We start from the raw sequence: 18,614 nt of genomic DNA on the forward strand, positions 1-18,614 counted from the left end.
CGGAACAAGTACAAGTGAGAGGCAGAGAGCAAGTTTGATGTGTGTGTGTCGCTGGCTTAGTGATAAGGCTTCGCCCCTCTACTTTGCTCTTTCATCTAATTTTAAACCGACATGCAGCAACCAGGAAAAAAGTGGCTTATGATGAAATCATAGCAGCAGGAGGAGATTCTGGACAAATTCACTTTTTTTAAAAAAAAAGAGAAATAGAATATTTAAAAAAGGAAGCAAGAAATTGCAGCCTGCTAAGTCTGGCAAGGCATATTGATTTTTCTTTTCAAAAAGAGAGGACAGATTCTATTCCAGCTGTCTTGATAGCATGGCGGTCGAGAGAAACAGGAGACTTTTGCAGGATCTGTTGGAGAATCCAGGGAACGAGGCGTGTGCGGATTGCGGTGCCTCGGGTAAGTAGCAGCGAGACGGGGGCGACAGAGGCAGCGTTTGATTGTTAAACGAGAGATGCAAATCAGACGGGGGTGGGGAAAGGGGACATCAAACGGGGGACAGTGCTCCTGCAGGGCACCTCCTCACTATACCTCCCTAGTCAAACACCTGTGAGCAGGAAGGGCAGTGTCAGGAGCATCGAGGATTTGTCAGTGTTGCCCAGCATCTGCAGAATGGGGCATTTTTAGGGGACAAAAATTACTGTATCAATATCCGGTGATAGGTTGGACATAGTTAGGGCATGAAGGTTGCATTTGGTTCCTTTTTAGAGCAATTCAGGGGCGTGCCTTCTGCTTTATTTTTCTCTTTCGTTCTTCCTCCTCTCTTCCCCCCCCCCCCCACATTAATTATTATATTCCACTTTTGCTAAGGGTGGGGTTTTGTTTGCGTAAGGTCCCCACAGTGCCAACAAGGCGTGCACCTTATTACAGGTGCCCCTTCACGGCAGACTCCAATGACAACACGGGTTTGTATTGTACTGTGTAAAATCTGGCACTGGACGGATATGGACTTTGGTCCCGACTGCGATGTCAGATTTAATTACCAAGTCCCAATTTGGCAAGAGGGCGAGGTAGCTCCTAGAAATATTATATTTCTATCAATATTTAGAAAACATTCCTTTTTTTTATTGGGGGTGTCTGTTGTATTTGGTGACTGTGGTAGAGGATAAAGTATAGTAAAGAGTGACATGGCAAAGAATACATGAGTTTTTTGAAGGGGGAGGGAACATCAGGGAAGGCAAGGGAGATTGAGTGTTAGTTATTTTGCATGTAATTATTTAAATTGACTTTATCCCTGGAGAAATGTTGAAATAGATTTTGTAAAGCATGACACAAGGTAATTCAGTTAAAATCAAAACTGTATCAAATTAACTGGGGAAAAAAAATGTGGAATCATTTAATGCTGAATGACTTAATTCCAAAAACTCAATTGTTCTTTCAAACTGTCAGGCTTGCAAGTTGATAGCACAAATATTATTCTGAGCACAAAAAACCTGAGGGTTTATTGTGTCTATAAATTCAAAAATATCAACCCCATGTGTTGCAAAAATAATTAAATTTAGTATTGGATAACCTCATGGTCCTGTCTGCTTTATGATGCTTCAGGCTGCATCCTTGTAAAACTGGATGTTCAATTAAACCATGACCTTGTCTTGTTCATAGTCACTTTCTGATTATTCCCAATCTCCTGTTCTGAGCTCAAATCCCAGCAAGTTTTTTTTTAAACAAGTGCTTATCCAGTTCCTTCTGAAAATTACATTGAATCCTCTTCCTTTAAGGCAGCGCATTCACTGGGGGAATGAAAAATCAGCAGTAAGTGGAGTGGGGTGGTGAGGATAGCTTTGAAAAAGGCACTCGCACTAAATTGGGGGAGGCAGTTCAAAAACCTGTCACTGAATTTCGGGGAGATAAATTTCCTTCAGCCTATTGGGGAAAGTTCTGAGATACCTTCAATATGTGGTAGTAGCTTATTGTCCATGATTTTGTAGGAGTGGCTTTTGGACTGCGGTGGGCAAAGTTGTCTGATTTTTAACATTCTGTATAAACAGAGCAATCCAAACACTTTATAATTGTGGACTTCTCAGTGAGTAACTCCAGTGCACACATGACACAGATAAGCAGGCTTTTTCAAACCACCAAGACCATAAAAGTCTGATAGGACAGCCATCAAATTAGACATGCTGGCAAAAATAAGGCTGCTGAGCTTCAAAGGCTTGTACCTCCCATGTAATCATAGTAAATATGTCAACTATACTGTACTTGTTGATTTATAAATTGTTTCACGGCCACTAGACAAATGCGTTCTGGTGTTTGAGCAGCTCAGACTCCCGTTTGTCCAGTCAAGCTACAAATTGAACTGTGTGATAAATGAAGAGCCATCTGCCTGTCTAGTTTGGTGATTGAGATGTTCAGCCAGATCTTCTCATGTACCCTGTATGTTTCTGTTCTTATTGAAGTGAATTCTGGGATGGGGACAAGGGTCATTAAGTATGACACCAGCAAGCTTATGCAACCATAAAGTACTTGGTGGACTGGAAAATTACATGGAGGCAATGAATTGGCACAACTTTAAGTTCAGTTGAATAAAAATTCCATATTAGCTTGGAAACAAACAGAAATTGAGGTTTGGCAGTATATCTGTGGAGAGAAATCAGGGTTAATGTTTCAGATAAAGTTACCTTTCCGAACTGACTGGCACCACCTCAACAATATATTTTTGGACCCTTGTTTAACAAGGCCCAACGTAGCCTTCTCCAGGCTTCACGTGACCAGCAACAATCCTTTAACTTTCTAGTGATAGTCATAATTCTTGAGAATGAAATAGAAATGTAAAATGCCGGATCTATTCTGCAGATATTTACAAACAGAGATTTGCTGTTGATACTGAGCATAAAGGGAAGCCTGTCTTTTTTTTTTATCTTCAAACTCCTCCAACCTCTGTCTCACTTTCCTCTTTTAAAGATGCCCCTTTGAAATCATCTTTAACGTCAAAGCTTTCGGTCACCTGTCCTAGTGCCTCCTTGTGTGACTCGTTATCGGGCAGGACTCTGAACAGTATTGATGTATCATGGGATGTTGGGGTTCAAGTCCATAGCTCCCTAAAAGTGGCCACACAAGTAGATGGGGTGGGTTTTTAAAAAAAACAATGTATGGCCTGTTCGCCTTTATTGGTTGGGATATTGAGTAAGAGTCAGGATGTCATGTTGCAGCTTTAAGTGTGGCCTAGCCAAAGTCTTACAGAGTATAGCATTCAGTTCTAATTGCCACACTGCAAGAAGGATGTGGAGGCTTTGGAAAGGGTGCAGAAGAGGTTTGCCAGATGCTGCCTGAATTAGAGTAAGAACTACAAGTAAAGCTAGAAAAACTCTGGTTATTTTCTCTGGACCTCAGAGGCTGATGGGCATACTAAGAGTCACAGTCATAGAGATGTACAGCAGGGAAACAGTCCCTTTGGTTCAACTTGTCCATACCTACCAGATATTCCCAACCTAATCTAATCCCATTTGGCAGCACTAGGCCTAAACCCCTTAAACCCTACCTACTCCTATACCCATCCAGATGCCTTTTTAAAATGTTGCAATTGTGCCAATGTCCAACACTTCCTTTGACAGCTCATCCATACAGGCACCACCCTCTGCATTAGATTAGATTACTTAGTGTGGAAACAGGCCCTTCGGCCCAACAAGTCCACACCGACCCGCCGAAGCACAACCCACCCATACCCCTACATTTACCCCTTACCTAACACTACAGGCAATTTAGCATGGCCGATTCACCTGACTTGCACATCTTTGGACTGTGGAAGGAAACCGGAGCACCCGGAGGAAACCCACGCAGACACGGGGAGAACATGCAAACTCCACACAGTCAGTCACCTGAGTCGGGAATTGAACCCAGGTCTCAGGCGCTGTGAGGCAGCAGTGCTAACCACTGTGCCACCGTGCCGCCCAAATCTAATCTAATCTCTGCATGGAAAAAGTTGCCCCTTAGGTCCTATTTATTTCTTTCCCCTCACCCTAAACCTGTGCCCTCTAGTTCTGGACTCCCCCACCCCAGTGAAAAGACTTTGCCTATTTATCCTATCCAGGCCCCTCATGATTTTGTAAACCTCTATAAACTCACCACTCAGCCTCTGACGCTTCAGGGAAAACAGTCCAGCCTGTTCAGCCTCTCCCTATAGCTCAAATCCTCCAACCCTGGCAACATCCTTGTAACTCTTTTCTGAACACTTTCAAGTTTCACAATACCCTTCCGATAGGAAGGAAATCAGAATTGCACACAATATTTCAACAGTGGCCTAACCAATGTCCTGTATAGCCCCAACGTGACCTCCCAACTCCTGTATCAATACTCTAACCAATAAGGGAAAGCATACCACACACCACCTTCACTTTCCTATCTAACTGCGACTCCACTTTCGAGGAGCTATGAGCCTGCACTCCAAGGTCTCTTTGTTCTGCAACACTCCCTCAGACCTTACCATTTTGTGTGTAAGTCCTGCTAAGATTTGCTTTCCCAAAATGCAGCACCTCACATTTATCTAAATTGAACTCCATCTGACACACTTCAGCCCTGGCCCATCTGATCAAGTTCCTGTTGTAATCTGAGTTAACTTTCATTGCTGTCGACTACACCTCCAATTTTGGTGTCATTTGCAAACTTGCTAACTACACCTCCTGTGTTCACATTCAAATAATTCTATAAATGATGAAGAAAAGCAGTGGACCCCGCACTGATCCTTGTGGTACTCCACTGGTCACAAGCCTCCAGTCTGAAAAGCAACCCTCCACTACCACCCTCTTGTCTTCTACCTTTGAGCCAGTTTTGTATCCAAATAGAAGTCTATAAAACTGAGATGCACAGATAAGGTTGATAGTCGAATCTCTTTCCCAGAGTTAAAATTTCTTATTCTATAGGGTATGCATTTAAAGCAGGAGGGCGAAAGCTCAAAGGAGATACGAGGGGCAGATTTTTTTTAAGAGCGGTAGGAGTCTGGAGTGTGCTGCCAGGGGTGGTGGTGGAGGCAGCTACAATAGGAGTGTTTAAGGAAACGTTACATAAACATATGAATATGCAAGGTCCAGGGATAGGCAGAAGGGATTAGGTTAATTTGGTGTCATGTTCGGCATAATATCCTGGGCTGAAGGGCCTGTTCTTGTGCTGTACTGGTCTGTTCTAATTACCATCATTAAGCAGTTCAGGACACTTTACTGCTTAGAAGCCAGTGGTTGTGGTTGATGTCAGTGCTACAGCTAAAGAAAGCCCAATTTGTTTGATTTCCACCAATAGTGCTGTACAACTTCAGGTGGGCAGTCAGTCAAGCTTTAATAGGAGGTCTTGAGCATGCAATATCTGATCTTTATTGAATTATTGACTCCAAAAAAATCATCCACTCTGCTGCCCAAAATATGGCCAGATGAATGACCAGGTGCTTTAGAAAGGTTGGGACGTTCCTATCTTTTTGTTCAGCTTTGGTTAGGGCCTTAGTTAACATATATTAAAATGGAGTCACTATATAGACAGTGTAAATGCTATCCGCTTGATGATCTCCCCTTCCCTCCTGGTTGGTCCACTGTCTATTCCAATGCCAGCTCATGGTATAGGAATGCATGGCAGCACCTGAATGTAAGTGTTAGTGTGTTCTGTGAAACTGAAGAACTTTACATTTTCTATATCACCTTTCACAAACTCAGGACATGTCTTGCAGCCAATGAAGTACTTTCCAAAGTGTAGTCTGTGTCGACTTTGAAGAGTTGCAGATTCGCATAACAGCAAATGGAGCTTGCAATTGGTACACTAGCTGTATAAATGGTTTACACTACTTGTGCAAATGCTGCACATCCTGTTGGAAAAGCTGTTTGATTGTGGGAGGAGGGCATTGTTGGCAAGGCCAACATTTATTGTCCATCTCTAACTGCTCTTGAAAAGGTGGTAGTGAGCTGCTGCCTTAACTGCTGCAGGCCGTGTGGCATGGATACATCTACCAGTGCTGGTATTCTCCAGTGCCTGCTGTCCTTGTTCTCCTAGGTAGGAGAGTAAAGGGTTTGGAAAATGCTGTCAAAGGAGCCATGGCACATTCCTGCAATGCATCTTGTTTGTGTGATACATTGCTGCCATTATGTTGATTGTGGAGGGATGAAGGAAAAACTACAAATTATGATCTGAAGTGGCCCATTATAACCCGCACTGCTAGCAAGTTTTGAGAAGATTTGTAGCTCAGATGTAGGCCTGCTCGCTGAGCTGGAAGGCTCGTTTTTGGATGTTTCGTCACCATACAAGGTTAACATCACATTGAGTCTCTGAATGAAGAACTGGTGGTGTAGCCCACTTTCTATTTATATGTTTGAGTTTTCTACAGGTGGTGATGTCATTTCTGGTGGTGATGTCATTTCCGGTTCTTTTTCTCAGGGTGGTAAATGGGATCCAAGTCAATGTGTTTGTTGATAGCCACAGATGCTGCCAGACCTGCTGAATTCCTCCAGTAATTTGTTTTTGTTGCAGTACATCTCCAGCCTTTCTTTACCCACAGCTCATGTTACTCTTTCAAACAATTCCAATAAATTGGTTAAATATGATATCCCTTAAACAAAATTGTGCTGACTCTTCCCACTTGCCTTGAGTTTTTCCAAGTGCCCAGTTATGATGTTCTTAATGATTTTGATTCTAACAATTCTTGATAGCTGTTAAGCTAGCTGCCTCTATTTCTGTTTTCCACATTTTCCCTCTTGAATCGAGGGCTTTTATTTGTTATTTTCAGTCTGATAAAACACTTTGAGTTAACACCAATGCATCTACTACCTTGGTAGCCACCTTTTTTTAGACCCCATCTACCTTCCCTTTGGGGGGGAGGGGGGGAAAACTGGAAATGACGACACACCCTTCTTAAAAAGCCAAGATTAGATTACTTAGTGTGGAAACAGGCCCTTTGGCCCAATAAGTCCACACCGACCCTCCAAAGAGCAACCCACCCAAGCCCATTCCCCTACATTTACCCCTTAACCTAACACTATGTGCAATTTCCCATGGCCAATTCACCTAACCTGCACACTTTTGGACTGGAAGGAAACTGGAGCACCCGGAGGAAACCCACGCAGACACTGGGAGAATGTGCAAACTCCAAACACAGTTGTCTGAGGCAGGAATTGAACCCCAGTCTCTGGCGCTGTGAGGCAGCAGTGTTAATCACTGCGCCAACGAGTCACCCTATAAAGAGAGAGCTGGGACATACCACCAGCACTTCGCTGGATGCTCTCACTTATTGTTACCTGGTCATGGTAATGAAACTCTGAAAACAAACCTTTCAGCTCAGTGAGCAAACCTACATACATATCATCAACCTCAGCTAAAAATCTTCTCAAAAATCATTAACTTAGGATGGCATCCACTTGGAGCTGGCAGGTCTCAACATGCAGCTCCATCAGTTTCTTCTGTGTCGCTTCTCTAGAAATAATGACTTTTCACCAGGAATATTTCTCTTCCTTCAACTTCCACACTTAAATTTTGTTTTTGTATCCTCTATAGTGATGACAGAAGTAAAATATATATTCATTGCATCGTTGCTTTCTAATCCACTATTAACTTCCTCATTTGCTTTTGTGGAACAACACGTTTTTTTAAAAGTCATGAGTAGGAACTGTTGCTATCTGTTTTTACATATCTAACTAGCTTTTTCAGGGGCAGTAATTTATTTGTAATTTTTATCCTATTAGTGATTTCCTTTGGACTATGACCAGCCAGCTGACTGTCCACTTACCTTTGCACAATTAGAAGCTTTTTCTTTAAGTTTGATGCATTCCTTTTAACTTTAGTTAACCATGGTTAGTGGATTCTCTCCTTGGAATTCTGAGGTATAGTAGGAATGTACTAAAATGTATTCTGAAATAACCCTTTAAGTGTCTACCATTACTTCTCTCATGATCTGACTTTTATTGAGATATCATCGCTCACTTCAGCTAGCTTGGCTTTCATGCCCAGGCCATTACCCTTTAAGATTATTATTTTAAAACACTTTGACACACTCCTCTTCTTTTCAAATTGGATGTAGGATTTTGTTATTATGATGGCTGCTACTTAGAGGTCCTTTACTCTACGTTCAATAATTAATCCTGTCGCATTATGCAATAACATTTCTCATAAAACCTAGTCTCTGTACAATTCCAGAACATGCTGCTCTGGGAAGCCATTTTGAAAGTATTCTCTGAATGTCTCATTAAGGCTATTAACCGTCTGATTTTTTTTTCTCTCTCCTGCTTGAATGTAGATTAAAGTCACCCAAGATTTATTGCTGTCCCTTTATTGTGAATACCTAATTTTTCTTCATCTTTATATTGTGGTTATTGATAAGGGCCCTGTAGATCACTCCTACAAGTGACTACTTTTCCGTAATATTCCTTACCCTTTCCCTCAAACCAAGTCTACATTCTGACCGTCTGGACCAGATACTTTTTAACTATTGCACCAATACAACCTTTGGGCGTGAGACCCTTCCAACTTTACCAAGCTTCCTATTCTTCTTGAATGTCTTATATCCCTCAATATTTGGAACCTAATTCTTATCCTGCAGCCAGATATTTGTAATGGTTACCAGAGAATGAGTGAAATATTCAAAACGTTATATGGGGTGTTAATCAAATGGGCTGCTTTGTCTTTGGTGTCAGCCTTCCTGTGTGCTATTGGAGCCACACACCTGCAGGCAAGTGGGAAGTCGGCCCATCACCCTCCTGAACTTTGCCTTGTAGCTGGAGGCCAGGCTTTGCAGAGTCTTGCAGTGAGCTACTTGCTGCAGGACATCTACCTGATATGCTCTGGCAACTGTATATTCATGAGGTTCGTCCAACTACATCTCCGGTCAGTGATGACCCCTCCCCCCCCCCCCCCCCCCCCCCCCAGGAAATTTGCCAGGGATTCAGCAATAATAATTGAGTTGGTCATTGCCTGGCACTTGCGTGGCGCAAATGTTACTTGTCAAGTTTCAGCCTAAATCTAAATGTTATTCAGGTCTTGCTGTGTATGGTATAAATGGCTTTAGTATGCACATAGCAAATGCTTTTGACTACTGAAATAATCAGCAAGTATCCAACTTCTGACTTTGAAGGGAGGGAGCTTATTTTGGTACTCTGAGGAACCTCTGCTGTGGTGACCTGGGACTGAGCAGCTTGGCTTCCAGTACCTAAAACTATCTTTGTGCTACACATCACTTCATACAGCTGAAACCTTTCCCTCCGATTTCAATTGACTTCAGTTTTATTTTAGCTCTGTTACCAAACTCTATTAAATACAGTGCATGTCCCTGTATAAGAATCTTGAACTCCACGTACACTGAGGCAGTTTGTAATTTAATTTATTTTCATTTCCTCCTTGCTGAGCCAAGATTCCAAAGGCATTCTGAAGTCTTTAAGTAGATTTTCTTCCTGAAGGCAGTGAGCTTTAAGAGCTAATTTATCATTCTAGATGGTTTAAACCAATACTACTAGTTAACATATTGAGATTCTGGTCTATTGTATCTCAGGCTGTGGGTATCAGCACAAACAAGGTATTTGAGGCTGCTTGATCTTTATTTCTGGGGCTGTTCAACTCCAAGTATACTGTGTACACTTATTGATATCTGTATATTGCAGCTTTTCCATACAGATCTCTTATGTCTCTGACTTCTAGCTGCTTATTCTCATTCTAGACCCGTCTCCTTTTACTGACGCCAGAGTCATGCAACCACTTGTATTATGGTTTACACAAATCTCATAATACTAAGTCCAACTCTGTACAAGCCTTGACCTCAACATATGTCTCATGACCATACTAAAAATATGCACACCTAAAAGTGTTCTCCTATTAGTGACTAGTCCTAGTTGAGATCTGATTAACTGTCAATTTCTGTAACTACGCAATAAAAGTAACAAGAATTTGTACTTAGGAGTTGCTAACCTGATCAACCATCCCAACCCACTTCGCAAGAGCATTGTGAAACAAAGTATAATGCCATGAAACGAGAGAAGATATTGGTCCAGATCAGTAAAAGATTAGTCAATGACAGGACTGAAGGAAGATGTAAAAGTTGAAAAGGAGGGCTGAGACAGTATGACGATATGGCCACCAATGACAGAACAATTAAAGTTATGGATTCAGTCCACAATTTGAGCAGCACCAATTTGTGAGCAATGTTCCCTCGAAGCCATGTGGCTGCACAGCCATTTTGAAGGTCCACATGAGCCAATGCGGTTCCCAGCACTCTCTTCTGGTTCCTGAAGTCACTGCCATTTGTGGATCTGAGGTCCATACAGAACAAAATAAATTTGAGGGATTGGAGCAGGTTCCAAACCTACGAAGCCATGAGGGATTTAAAAACAAGATAGGGAAGTTTTAAAGGCATTGTTTGAGTGGCAACTAATAATAGATAAACAAGGACAAATATGTTGGAGGAATGGGAGTGAGTGTGAAGACACAGACAACAGTTTTTGATGAACTCCAGTTTACAGATGTTAGGTGGGAAGCCAATTGGAAATACCTGAATAGTCCTAACTGGAGGTAACAGATTTGAATGAATGTTCTGACATTGTATGACCTGTACTAAGAATGACATTGGGTGATCTTAGAATTGGAAGCTGGCGTTCTTGGTGATAGCATGAATATGAAGTTGGATGTTCATCTTGGGGATCCAATGTGACACCAAGAGCTGTTGCCAGGGAGAGGGTGTGGAATTGAGTCTGTCACTTGGGAACAGAATTTGATGTTGGGACTGGAATATTTTATTGGCAGAAACTTCAGAGTTTAAAACTGTATATAACTTCCTTTTACTTAGTAAATAAGACAGTCACTTGTGAGTTGGAATGGATCACCACCACCAAGTCTGTGTGGGTTCAAGTTCCATTCCCTAGGCATGAATACATAATTTATGCTGGCACTCAAAATGAACTACTGGGAGAGCACCACTTAGTCAGAGGTAAATCTTAGAATGAGAAGTGATTAATCATCAGGTAGTTGTTGGATTTTGCTGTGTGCAAACAGATTGTCGTGATGTCAGAAATTCAGCAGTGACTGTACAGTAAAGGGCTTAACATCAGAAGAATGCAGTGTGATGAGTCACATGATTAAGTAGAGATCTGAAAGGGAACAGGAGCTCTGGAGTTTGTGTGTGTGTGTGTGTGTATGTGGTTCTTGCAGGAAATTCTGTGGACTCCAGCATTGTTTTAGGAGACTAAATCCAGTTAGACATAAATCACATGGTAAAATGGTGACCACAATCCATGGCTTTCAAATCAGTTTGGATTGAAATGTGTTACTGTGTCACTTTTTTTTAATCAAATGTTGTCATATTTTGTTCCTGTCACTCAAATGTTACACTTTGATCGAAAATAAGAGGCTTATTAGACCTTTTTTTAAAATTTAGTTTCTTTCTGTTGAACTGTTTAAGGTAAGGGCAAGTAACTGAAGAAGTTGAAAACAAACCAAATCAGTTGTTACATGCAGCAAGCCCTGAGGGAATGATATATTGCTTTATTCTCTACCTTTTGTTTGGAACCAGTTTGGTATAAACTTTTGAACCAGCATAAACAGGGAGTGAATTCAGTTTGAATAGTTAGCTCTGTAGTAGAGCCCTTTTCTGAAACTCTAGCACTAATTATACTTAAGCGCAGCATGCAGATCCCATCCATACACAGATATTTGTATTTTTTTGTTAAATAATCTAATCTTTGTCTCTACATTTAAATATATAATCAGCAGTTTCTCAAAGATAAAGATCTTTACAAATCTTCTGAAGAAGTGGTTTCACAATTGGGAAAGTTCTGCTGAGTCAGATTTGGATTACTGAAAATTGCTTGGTGGTTTTATTGCTGATGGTGCATTTAACCAAAGTCAGAACTTCCTTGGAATTAAATGATCTGATGCAACTTATTGACCGTTGCTGTTGTATAAGCTTGAGTTGCTCTTCAGTGCTGTACAGAATTGAGAAATTTTGATGTTGAGGGGAAACTATTTCCATTGGCAGATATTTCAACAATGAAAGGACAGATGTAAGAAAATTTGGATTTTAAAAAAAACATTATGTCCTGCCTAAAAGAATTCAATAACTTTCAAGAGTATATCTGTGTTTGAAAAGAGGGGAAGAAGAAAGTAGCACATTTTGAGCTTGAGGATAAGTAGAAGGATTTTGGAAAGACTGGATGGTTATGGGCTTAACTGGTGCATAAGTTGTCATTTTTTTCTAATATAACTATTGGAAGTACGATGACTTTGTGGAGGTGAAAGAAGTTGCATCCTCGTGTGTCAGGATACTGACCAGCATTATTGAGGGATACAGTGGTGTTGCAGCATTGGGCAGGAGCCGGAGGTTGGGAGGGTTTTGGAGGGAGAGGCTGTCCGGTGGTATAATGAGTGGAGCCTGGCATGCAAATACCAAGAGGCGGGTCACTGCATTTGAATAAAATGGAACTTCTCCTGGGGTTGGGACTAAAACTGAAGCGCTAGTGAATTGAGAGGTGCAGGTAAGAGGCCATCTAAATCCTGAGGGAACAGTGGTACCTTTATCCTGAAGAAAAGAGTAGGCAGTGGAATTGGGTATAATAAATCAATAACAATAAGGTATTGGTGCATTGAGTTCTACAAGTAAATGTTATTGGAAAATCTGTTTTTGTTTTCAGACAATTTGCACTAAAACTAGACAATACATTTTAGGATAGGGGATGTTTTCCTATCATGTTCCTCTGTATTTGTCATTATGATGTAACATGTGATGTTGGTTAAACAGCAGTTCTGTCTTTAAGAGCAGAAGACAGAATAAATCACATGGTGCTTTCTTTTTGCAAAGTTAAATTTAATTCCTATCTACCTTTAGGGAAAAAAACATCCTTGGTTGTTTGTTTGTTATAATGTCTTGTAATATTTTAATATCTTGACATTCAAGATTGGAAACTGGACTTTGGGATGCCAAACAGCCATCAGTTGGAGTAGCCACTTCTTCCACACTCTCGGTAGTGGAAAATTTGGAACTTGCTCTCCCCTGGTAGGCCTGTGGCTGCTGGAGATCAACAGACAAACTGCTTTTTGTTAGTCCAAATACAAAGAATATGTGACAAAACTAGCTAAATTGTTCGTGATTCAGACCAACTGTGAATATTTACATCTTCTCAAGGGGCTGCAAGTCTCTTCCAATTCTAATTGCTCAAGTTCCCATATTAGATCCAACTATATCTTGACTGTGTCTCTTCAGGCTCTCTTCTGGCATAATAACCTGGCTTCCAAATTATTTCAAACATTTTCCACCATGACTAGATTGGGTTGGGATATCTGGTCGGCATGGACAATTTGGACTGAAAGGATCTGTTTCCATGCTGTGCATCTGACTCTGTGCATAAAGAGGTTTACCAAATTTGAGACCCTTCTTGCTTAACTTGGACTAACACCAGAAGCAGTGTAGAAGGGCCCATCTCTCAGGAGAGGCAGCGAAGTTCAGATCTAAAGTGATCCTAGGATTCTTCAGAGCATGTAAATGAGCAGTTCGGCACTCTTAAGGCCTTTGGTTAAAATTACAATCTGATATGTGCTGTTACATATCAGATCTCCCTTGCCTGCTCAAAATAGTTGGTTAAAATCTCAGGGGAAACCATTTTAAAATTTCTCACTAGCCCTGTCTCTTTCCACCTCCACCTTCCCCACCCCCCCCCCCCTCCCAAAAGAGAACAGAATTAAAATCAGCCATGCCACTCTCTATGGTGACAAAAATTAATTGTTCACTTATTCATCCTTGGGATGTAGGCCTAGCTGGTAAACCCAACATTTATTTTCTTAGCTAGGCCATTTCAGTGTTAACTACATTGTTGAGGGAATGAAGTTACAGATGGCTTAGATTGGGTAAGAGCAGCAATTTTCCTTTTCTCAAGGGTAATCTGTTAGGTTTTCACAATCTATCAGCTTTATGATCACCTTTTACTGATTCACAATGTTGGAATTACTGCTTAAAATATTTTTAGTCAAGGAAAGCATTGCTTCTGGACTCTTTCTGAGCTCTTCCCTCGTCACTGACTCCATTCCATTTCCTGGCAACTGACTGAGGCTAAACACGATTGTTTGCGTCTTTTGGGGATCATATTTGACCCCAGCCGGAAATTCCCACCACACACCAGTATCACTAAGACCACCTATTTCCACCTATCTTCTTAACTTGCCTGACTTTACTTCAGCTAAAATCCTCATCTGAACCCTTTGTTATCACTAAACCTGGCTATTCCAACACACTTCTGGCTTGCCTTCTACCTTCTCCTTTCTGTAAACCTGAGATTATTCAAGATTTGGAGATGCTGGTGTTGGACTGGAGTGTAGAAAGTTACAAATCAAACAACACCAGGTTATAGTCCAACCGGTTTTAATTGGAAGCACTAGCTTTCGGAGTGCCGTTCCTTCATCAGGTTGCTGTTCAAAGCACTGCTACAGGTTACTTGCAAGTAATGGGGTAGTTTAAAAGTGGGAGGCCTTCAAATGAAATAACTAGAGTCCAGAGGTGGTATGTTTCTGTTAATGTGAATGGCAAGGATGGTAGGTGGATGGACTGTTGGATGGCCAGAGAAATTGAGGCTTTAGTCAAGAAAAAGGTGGAATATGGCTGGTAAACACAGCTGGGATTGCATGAATCCTTTGGAGTGTAAGGGCAGTAAGGGTACACTAGAGGGAACTTGAGGGCAAAACAGCTACATGAAATATCTTTGGATTCTCAACCCTTTTAGCAGAGGAGATTCTACAAATGCATTGAAAAGTAAAAGAGTAACTAGGGAAAGAATAGGGCCCCTTAAAGGTCAAATAAAGCTGTCTGTGTGGAACCGCAGGAAATGGGTGAGATACAAAACAGTATTTTATAATCAGTATTTTCTCACTGGCAGTCTTGCATGTACAGAATGAGCTACCAAAGGAAGTGGTTGAGGCTGATACAGTTACAACATTTTAAAAGGCGTTTGGAATGGAATATGAATAGGGAGAGTTTTGAGGGATATGGGCTAAATGTTGGCAAATGGGATGATTTCATTTAGGATATCTAACTGGCATGAATGATTTGGACCAAAGGGTCTATTTCCATGCTGTACAGCTCTGTCTCTGTGACACTAGTTTCCTATCTTACACTAACTTCAGTTCATCCGTTGTTCCCATGTTCATGATTCAATATCTGCTTCCAATCCAGCAATGCCTCAACTTGCAAAATTCCCCCCCTCCCCCTCATTTCTCTCCCTAATCTCTTCTTGGCCTCACCCTGTCTCTCGTGCTGTGAGATCCTTCAGGACTCCAAATCTTTACATTGCTGTAATTGTGACAAGTTGAGCATTTCCAACTTTTATTTGCTCTACTAGGCCTGTACTTTCAACTTACTAAACCTGAAACTCTGGAATTCATTCCCTGTGTCTCTACTTCTCATTTTCTTCCATTTCCTCCTTCTAAGATGTTTCTTAAAGTCTAACTTTATGTCCGACCAGCATTTAGTCACCTGGCCTAATCCCTATCTTTGTGATTTTGGCAACAAAGGTTTGTCCCACTGAACTCTTGTAAGTGCATTTAAATGTATTGTGTTAAAACTGACTATATAAATGAAATTGTTGGTCCAATGGTGTTTGAGTTCACTCCTTGAATAATTAATCCAGTAACATACCCACCATAATGATTTCCATAGGGTAAATAGAGCTTGGTTAAAAGAGCATTGTGAAAAATGTTATGACGTGGGGCTGATTGGAATGAAAGTGACAGGTGAAGCAAGTAGGAAGCTGGATATCAAGCCTTGGGAATGACTGATTTATTGACTTAGTCGAGAATGTGGTGCTGAAAAAGCACAGCAGATCATGCAGCAACTAAGGAGCAGGAGACATTTCTGGCATAAGCCCTTCAGCCCTGAATCAGTTGATTCTTCTGCTCCTCTGATGCTGCCTGACCTGCTTTTCCATCACCACAGTCTCGACTCTGATCTCCAACATTTGCAGTCCTCACTTTCTCCTAGTTGATTTATTGACTTAGAATAGCATCACATCATGAAGCATTTGAAAATCTGTTGTTCTATATATTTTTGTCACTACAGCTGTGTCCATCAATTTTTAATCTCTGCTTAAATTGTAGCTTCTATATTGATACTATCGTAACAGAAATGTCAGCTGGACTAAATAAGAGTTTATTGCTCTTGTTTCAGACAATCTATTAAAGTACTGTCCGTTCCCCACCCTGCTCAAAATAGCAAAGTCTATATCACCTCGCAGTGCACAAAGTTAGCAATCCAGCTATTTTAGTCTGCAGAGTTGTACTACAAAGGTTACCTTAAAAAGTCCAACGATAGTGCAGGCATGAAGGAACATCAATAATTCAGGAAGGTAGCTTGCTACCACCTTCTCAAGGTAATTGGGAATGGTCAGTAAATGCTGGTGCCTTTCACATTTCTGGATAAATCTTTTTTAAAAATAAGATACTGTGTGTGATCAACAATATCCTAGTTTACCCAATACACCATCGAGGACTGAAGATTTTTGAAATGTTATTAGTTGACTTCCATTGTTATCCTTCAGTGATAAGAAGTTGTATATGTCCTGGAATCTTCTGATTGTGTATGGGTTTACCCAGTTCTCAAATTACACACCATCATTTCCCAGCCTACCTTCCTTTTTACCTTCCATGGAATCAACTGAAGCCAATCTTTACACTGTTTTATATTTATTGGCAATATGTTAAAAATGATCAATTTTCTGCTTTTCGTTAACACTTTGATCATGTGCAACTTGTAACTTCCAGAAAGCAAAGCATGATTCTGTTGAAATTTTTTTGATAATCTGATTTTAAGTTGCAGTACAGAAGGTACATAAGGAGATTTGTTGATGCAAAGCAAGTTGTAAATAGAGAAGATAACCATATTGAAATAATGTGGCACACTTCAATCGTTCAGCTCCTTACTCTGGAGCCGGTGTTTATCTGTGTCTATTTTTTGGGGGGGCTTAAATGAATGCAGGTAGTTGATGTAAATTAAGCAGACAGTTGAACGCAATTAATATAAGTAGCTTGCACTGGGTTATAAGGTGCTCGTGCTCTTGTCTGAAAGTTCTGGTACGTGGGCCTTGGTGTCAAGAGTGTGGCAACAGAGTCTTGCACTCCAAATATTACAATCCAGCTGAATTCTTTCTTTTACAAACATTCTTCACTAGAAGGCATTACGTCTCTGTAACTCTGTGTATAGCACCGAAATAGTCCCTTCAGTTCAACTCTGCCGACCAGATGCCCTAAATTTTAATTTAGTCCCATTTGTCAGCACTTGGCCCATATCTTATTAAACCCTTCCTATTAAATGTTGCAATTGTGCCAGCCTCCACCACTTCCTCTGGCAACTCCTATCATACTTGCACCAGCCTTTTGTGAAAATGTTACCCTAAGGTCCCTTTTTATATATTTCCCCTCTCACCCTAAACCTTTGCCCTCAACTTCTGGATTCCCCCAATCCAGGGAAAAGACCTTGTCTATGTACTGTATCCATGTCCCTTATGATTTTATAAACCTCTATAATTCACCCCTCTGCCTCGATGCTCCAGGGTAAACTGCCCCAGCCTATGCTGGATGTCTTGAAACTGGTAAAGGTGGATAAATCCCCAGGATCTGATCAGGTATAGCCTAGAATTCTATGGGAAGCGAGAGAAGTGATTGCTGGGCCTCTTGCTGAGATATTTGTATCATCAATAGTCGCAGGTGAGGTGCCAGAAGACTGGAGGCTGGCTAACATGGTGCCATTGTTTAAGAGGGGTGGTAAGGACAAGCCAGGGTACTATAGACCTGTGAGCCTGTTGTCAGTGGTAGGCAAGTTGTTGGAGGGAATCCTGAGACAGGATGTACATGTATTTGGAAAGGCAAGCACTGATTAGGGATAGTCAACATGGCTTTGTGTGTGAGAAATCATGTCTCACAAACTTGATTGAGTTTTTTTTTGAGAAAGTAACAGGATTGAGGGCAGAGCGGCAAATGTGATCTATATGGACTTCAGTAAGGCATTCGATAAGGTTCCCCATGGGAAACTGATTAGCAAGGTCAGATCTCACGGAATACAGGGAGAACTAGCCATTTGGATATAACTGGCTCAAAGGTAGAAGACAGAGGGTGGTGGTGGAGGGTTGTTTTTCAAACTGGAGGCCTGTGACCAATGGAGTGCCACAAGAATCGATGCTGGATCCTCTACTTTTTGTCATTTCCATAAACTATTTTGGATGTGAGCATAAGAAGTACAGTTAATAAGTTTGCAGATGACACCAAAATTGGAGGTGTAGTGGACAGTGAAGAGGGCTACCTCCAATTCCAACAGGATCTGGACCAGATGGGCCAATGGGCTGAGAAGTGGCAGATGGAGTTTAATTCAGATAAATGTGAGGTGTTGCATTTTGGGAAAGCAAATGGTAAGGCTCTAGGGAGTACTGCTGAACAAAGACCTTGGAGTGCAGGTTCATAGCTCCTTGAAAGTAGAATCGCAGATAGTGAGGAAGGCATTTGGTATGCTTTCCTTTATTGGTCAGAGTATTGAGTACAGGGGTTGGGAGGTCACATTGGGGCTGTACAGGACATTAGTTAGGCCACTGTTGGAATGTTGTGTAATTCTGGTCTCCTTCCTATCAGAAAGATGTTGTGAAACTTGAAAGGGTTCACAAAAGATTTACGAGGATGTTGTCAGTGTTGGAGGATTTG

General features: G+C 41.2%; 1 protein-coding gene across 1 annotated transcript in view; it reads left to right on the forward strand.

Moving 5' to 3' along the window:
- LOC132825163 (arf-GAP with dual PH domain-containing protein 1-like) overlaps window positions 1–18,614 on the forward strand; it is a 127,202-nt gene continuing 108,588 nt past the window's right edge. The window contains exon 1 of the mRNA XM_060840186.1: window positions 1–401. Within this exon, the coding sequence (XP_060696169.1) occupies window positions 317–401 (85 nt within the window). The 5' untranslated portion in view covers window positions 1–316. The remainder of the gene's footprint in view (window positions 402–18,614) is intronic.

Source organism: Hemiscyllium ocellatum, chromosome 20 (assembly GCF_020745735.1).
Source record: "Hemiscyllium ocellatum isolate sHemOce1 chromosome 20, sHemOce1.pat.X.cur, whole genome shotgun sequence".
NCBI lineage: Eukaryota > Metazoa > Chordata > Chondrichthyes > Orectolobiformes > Hemiscylliidae > Hemiscyllium > Hemiscyllium ocellatum.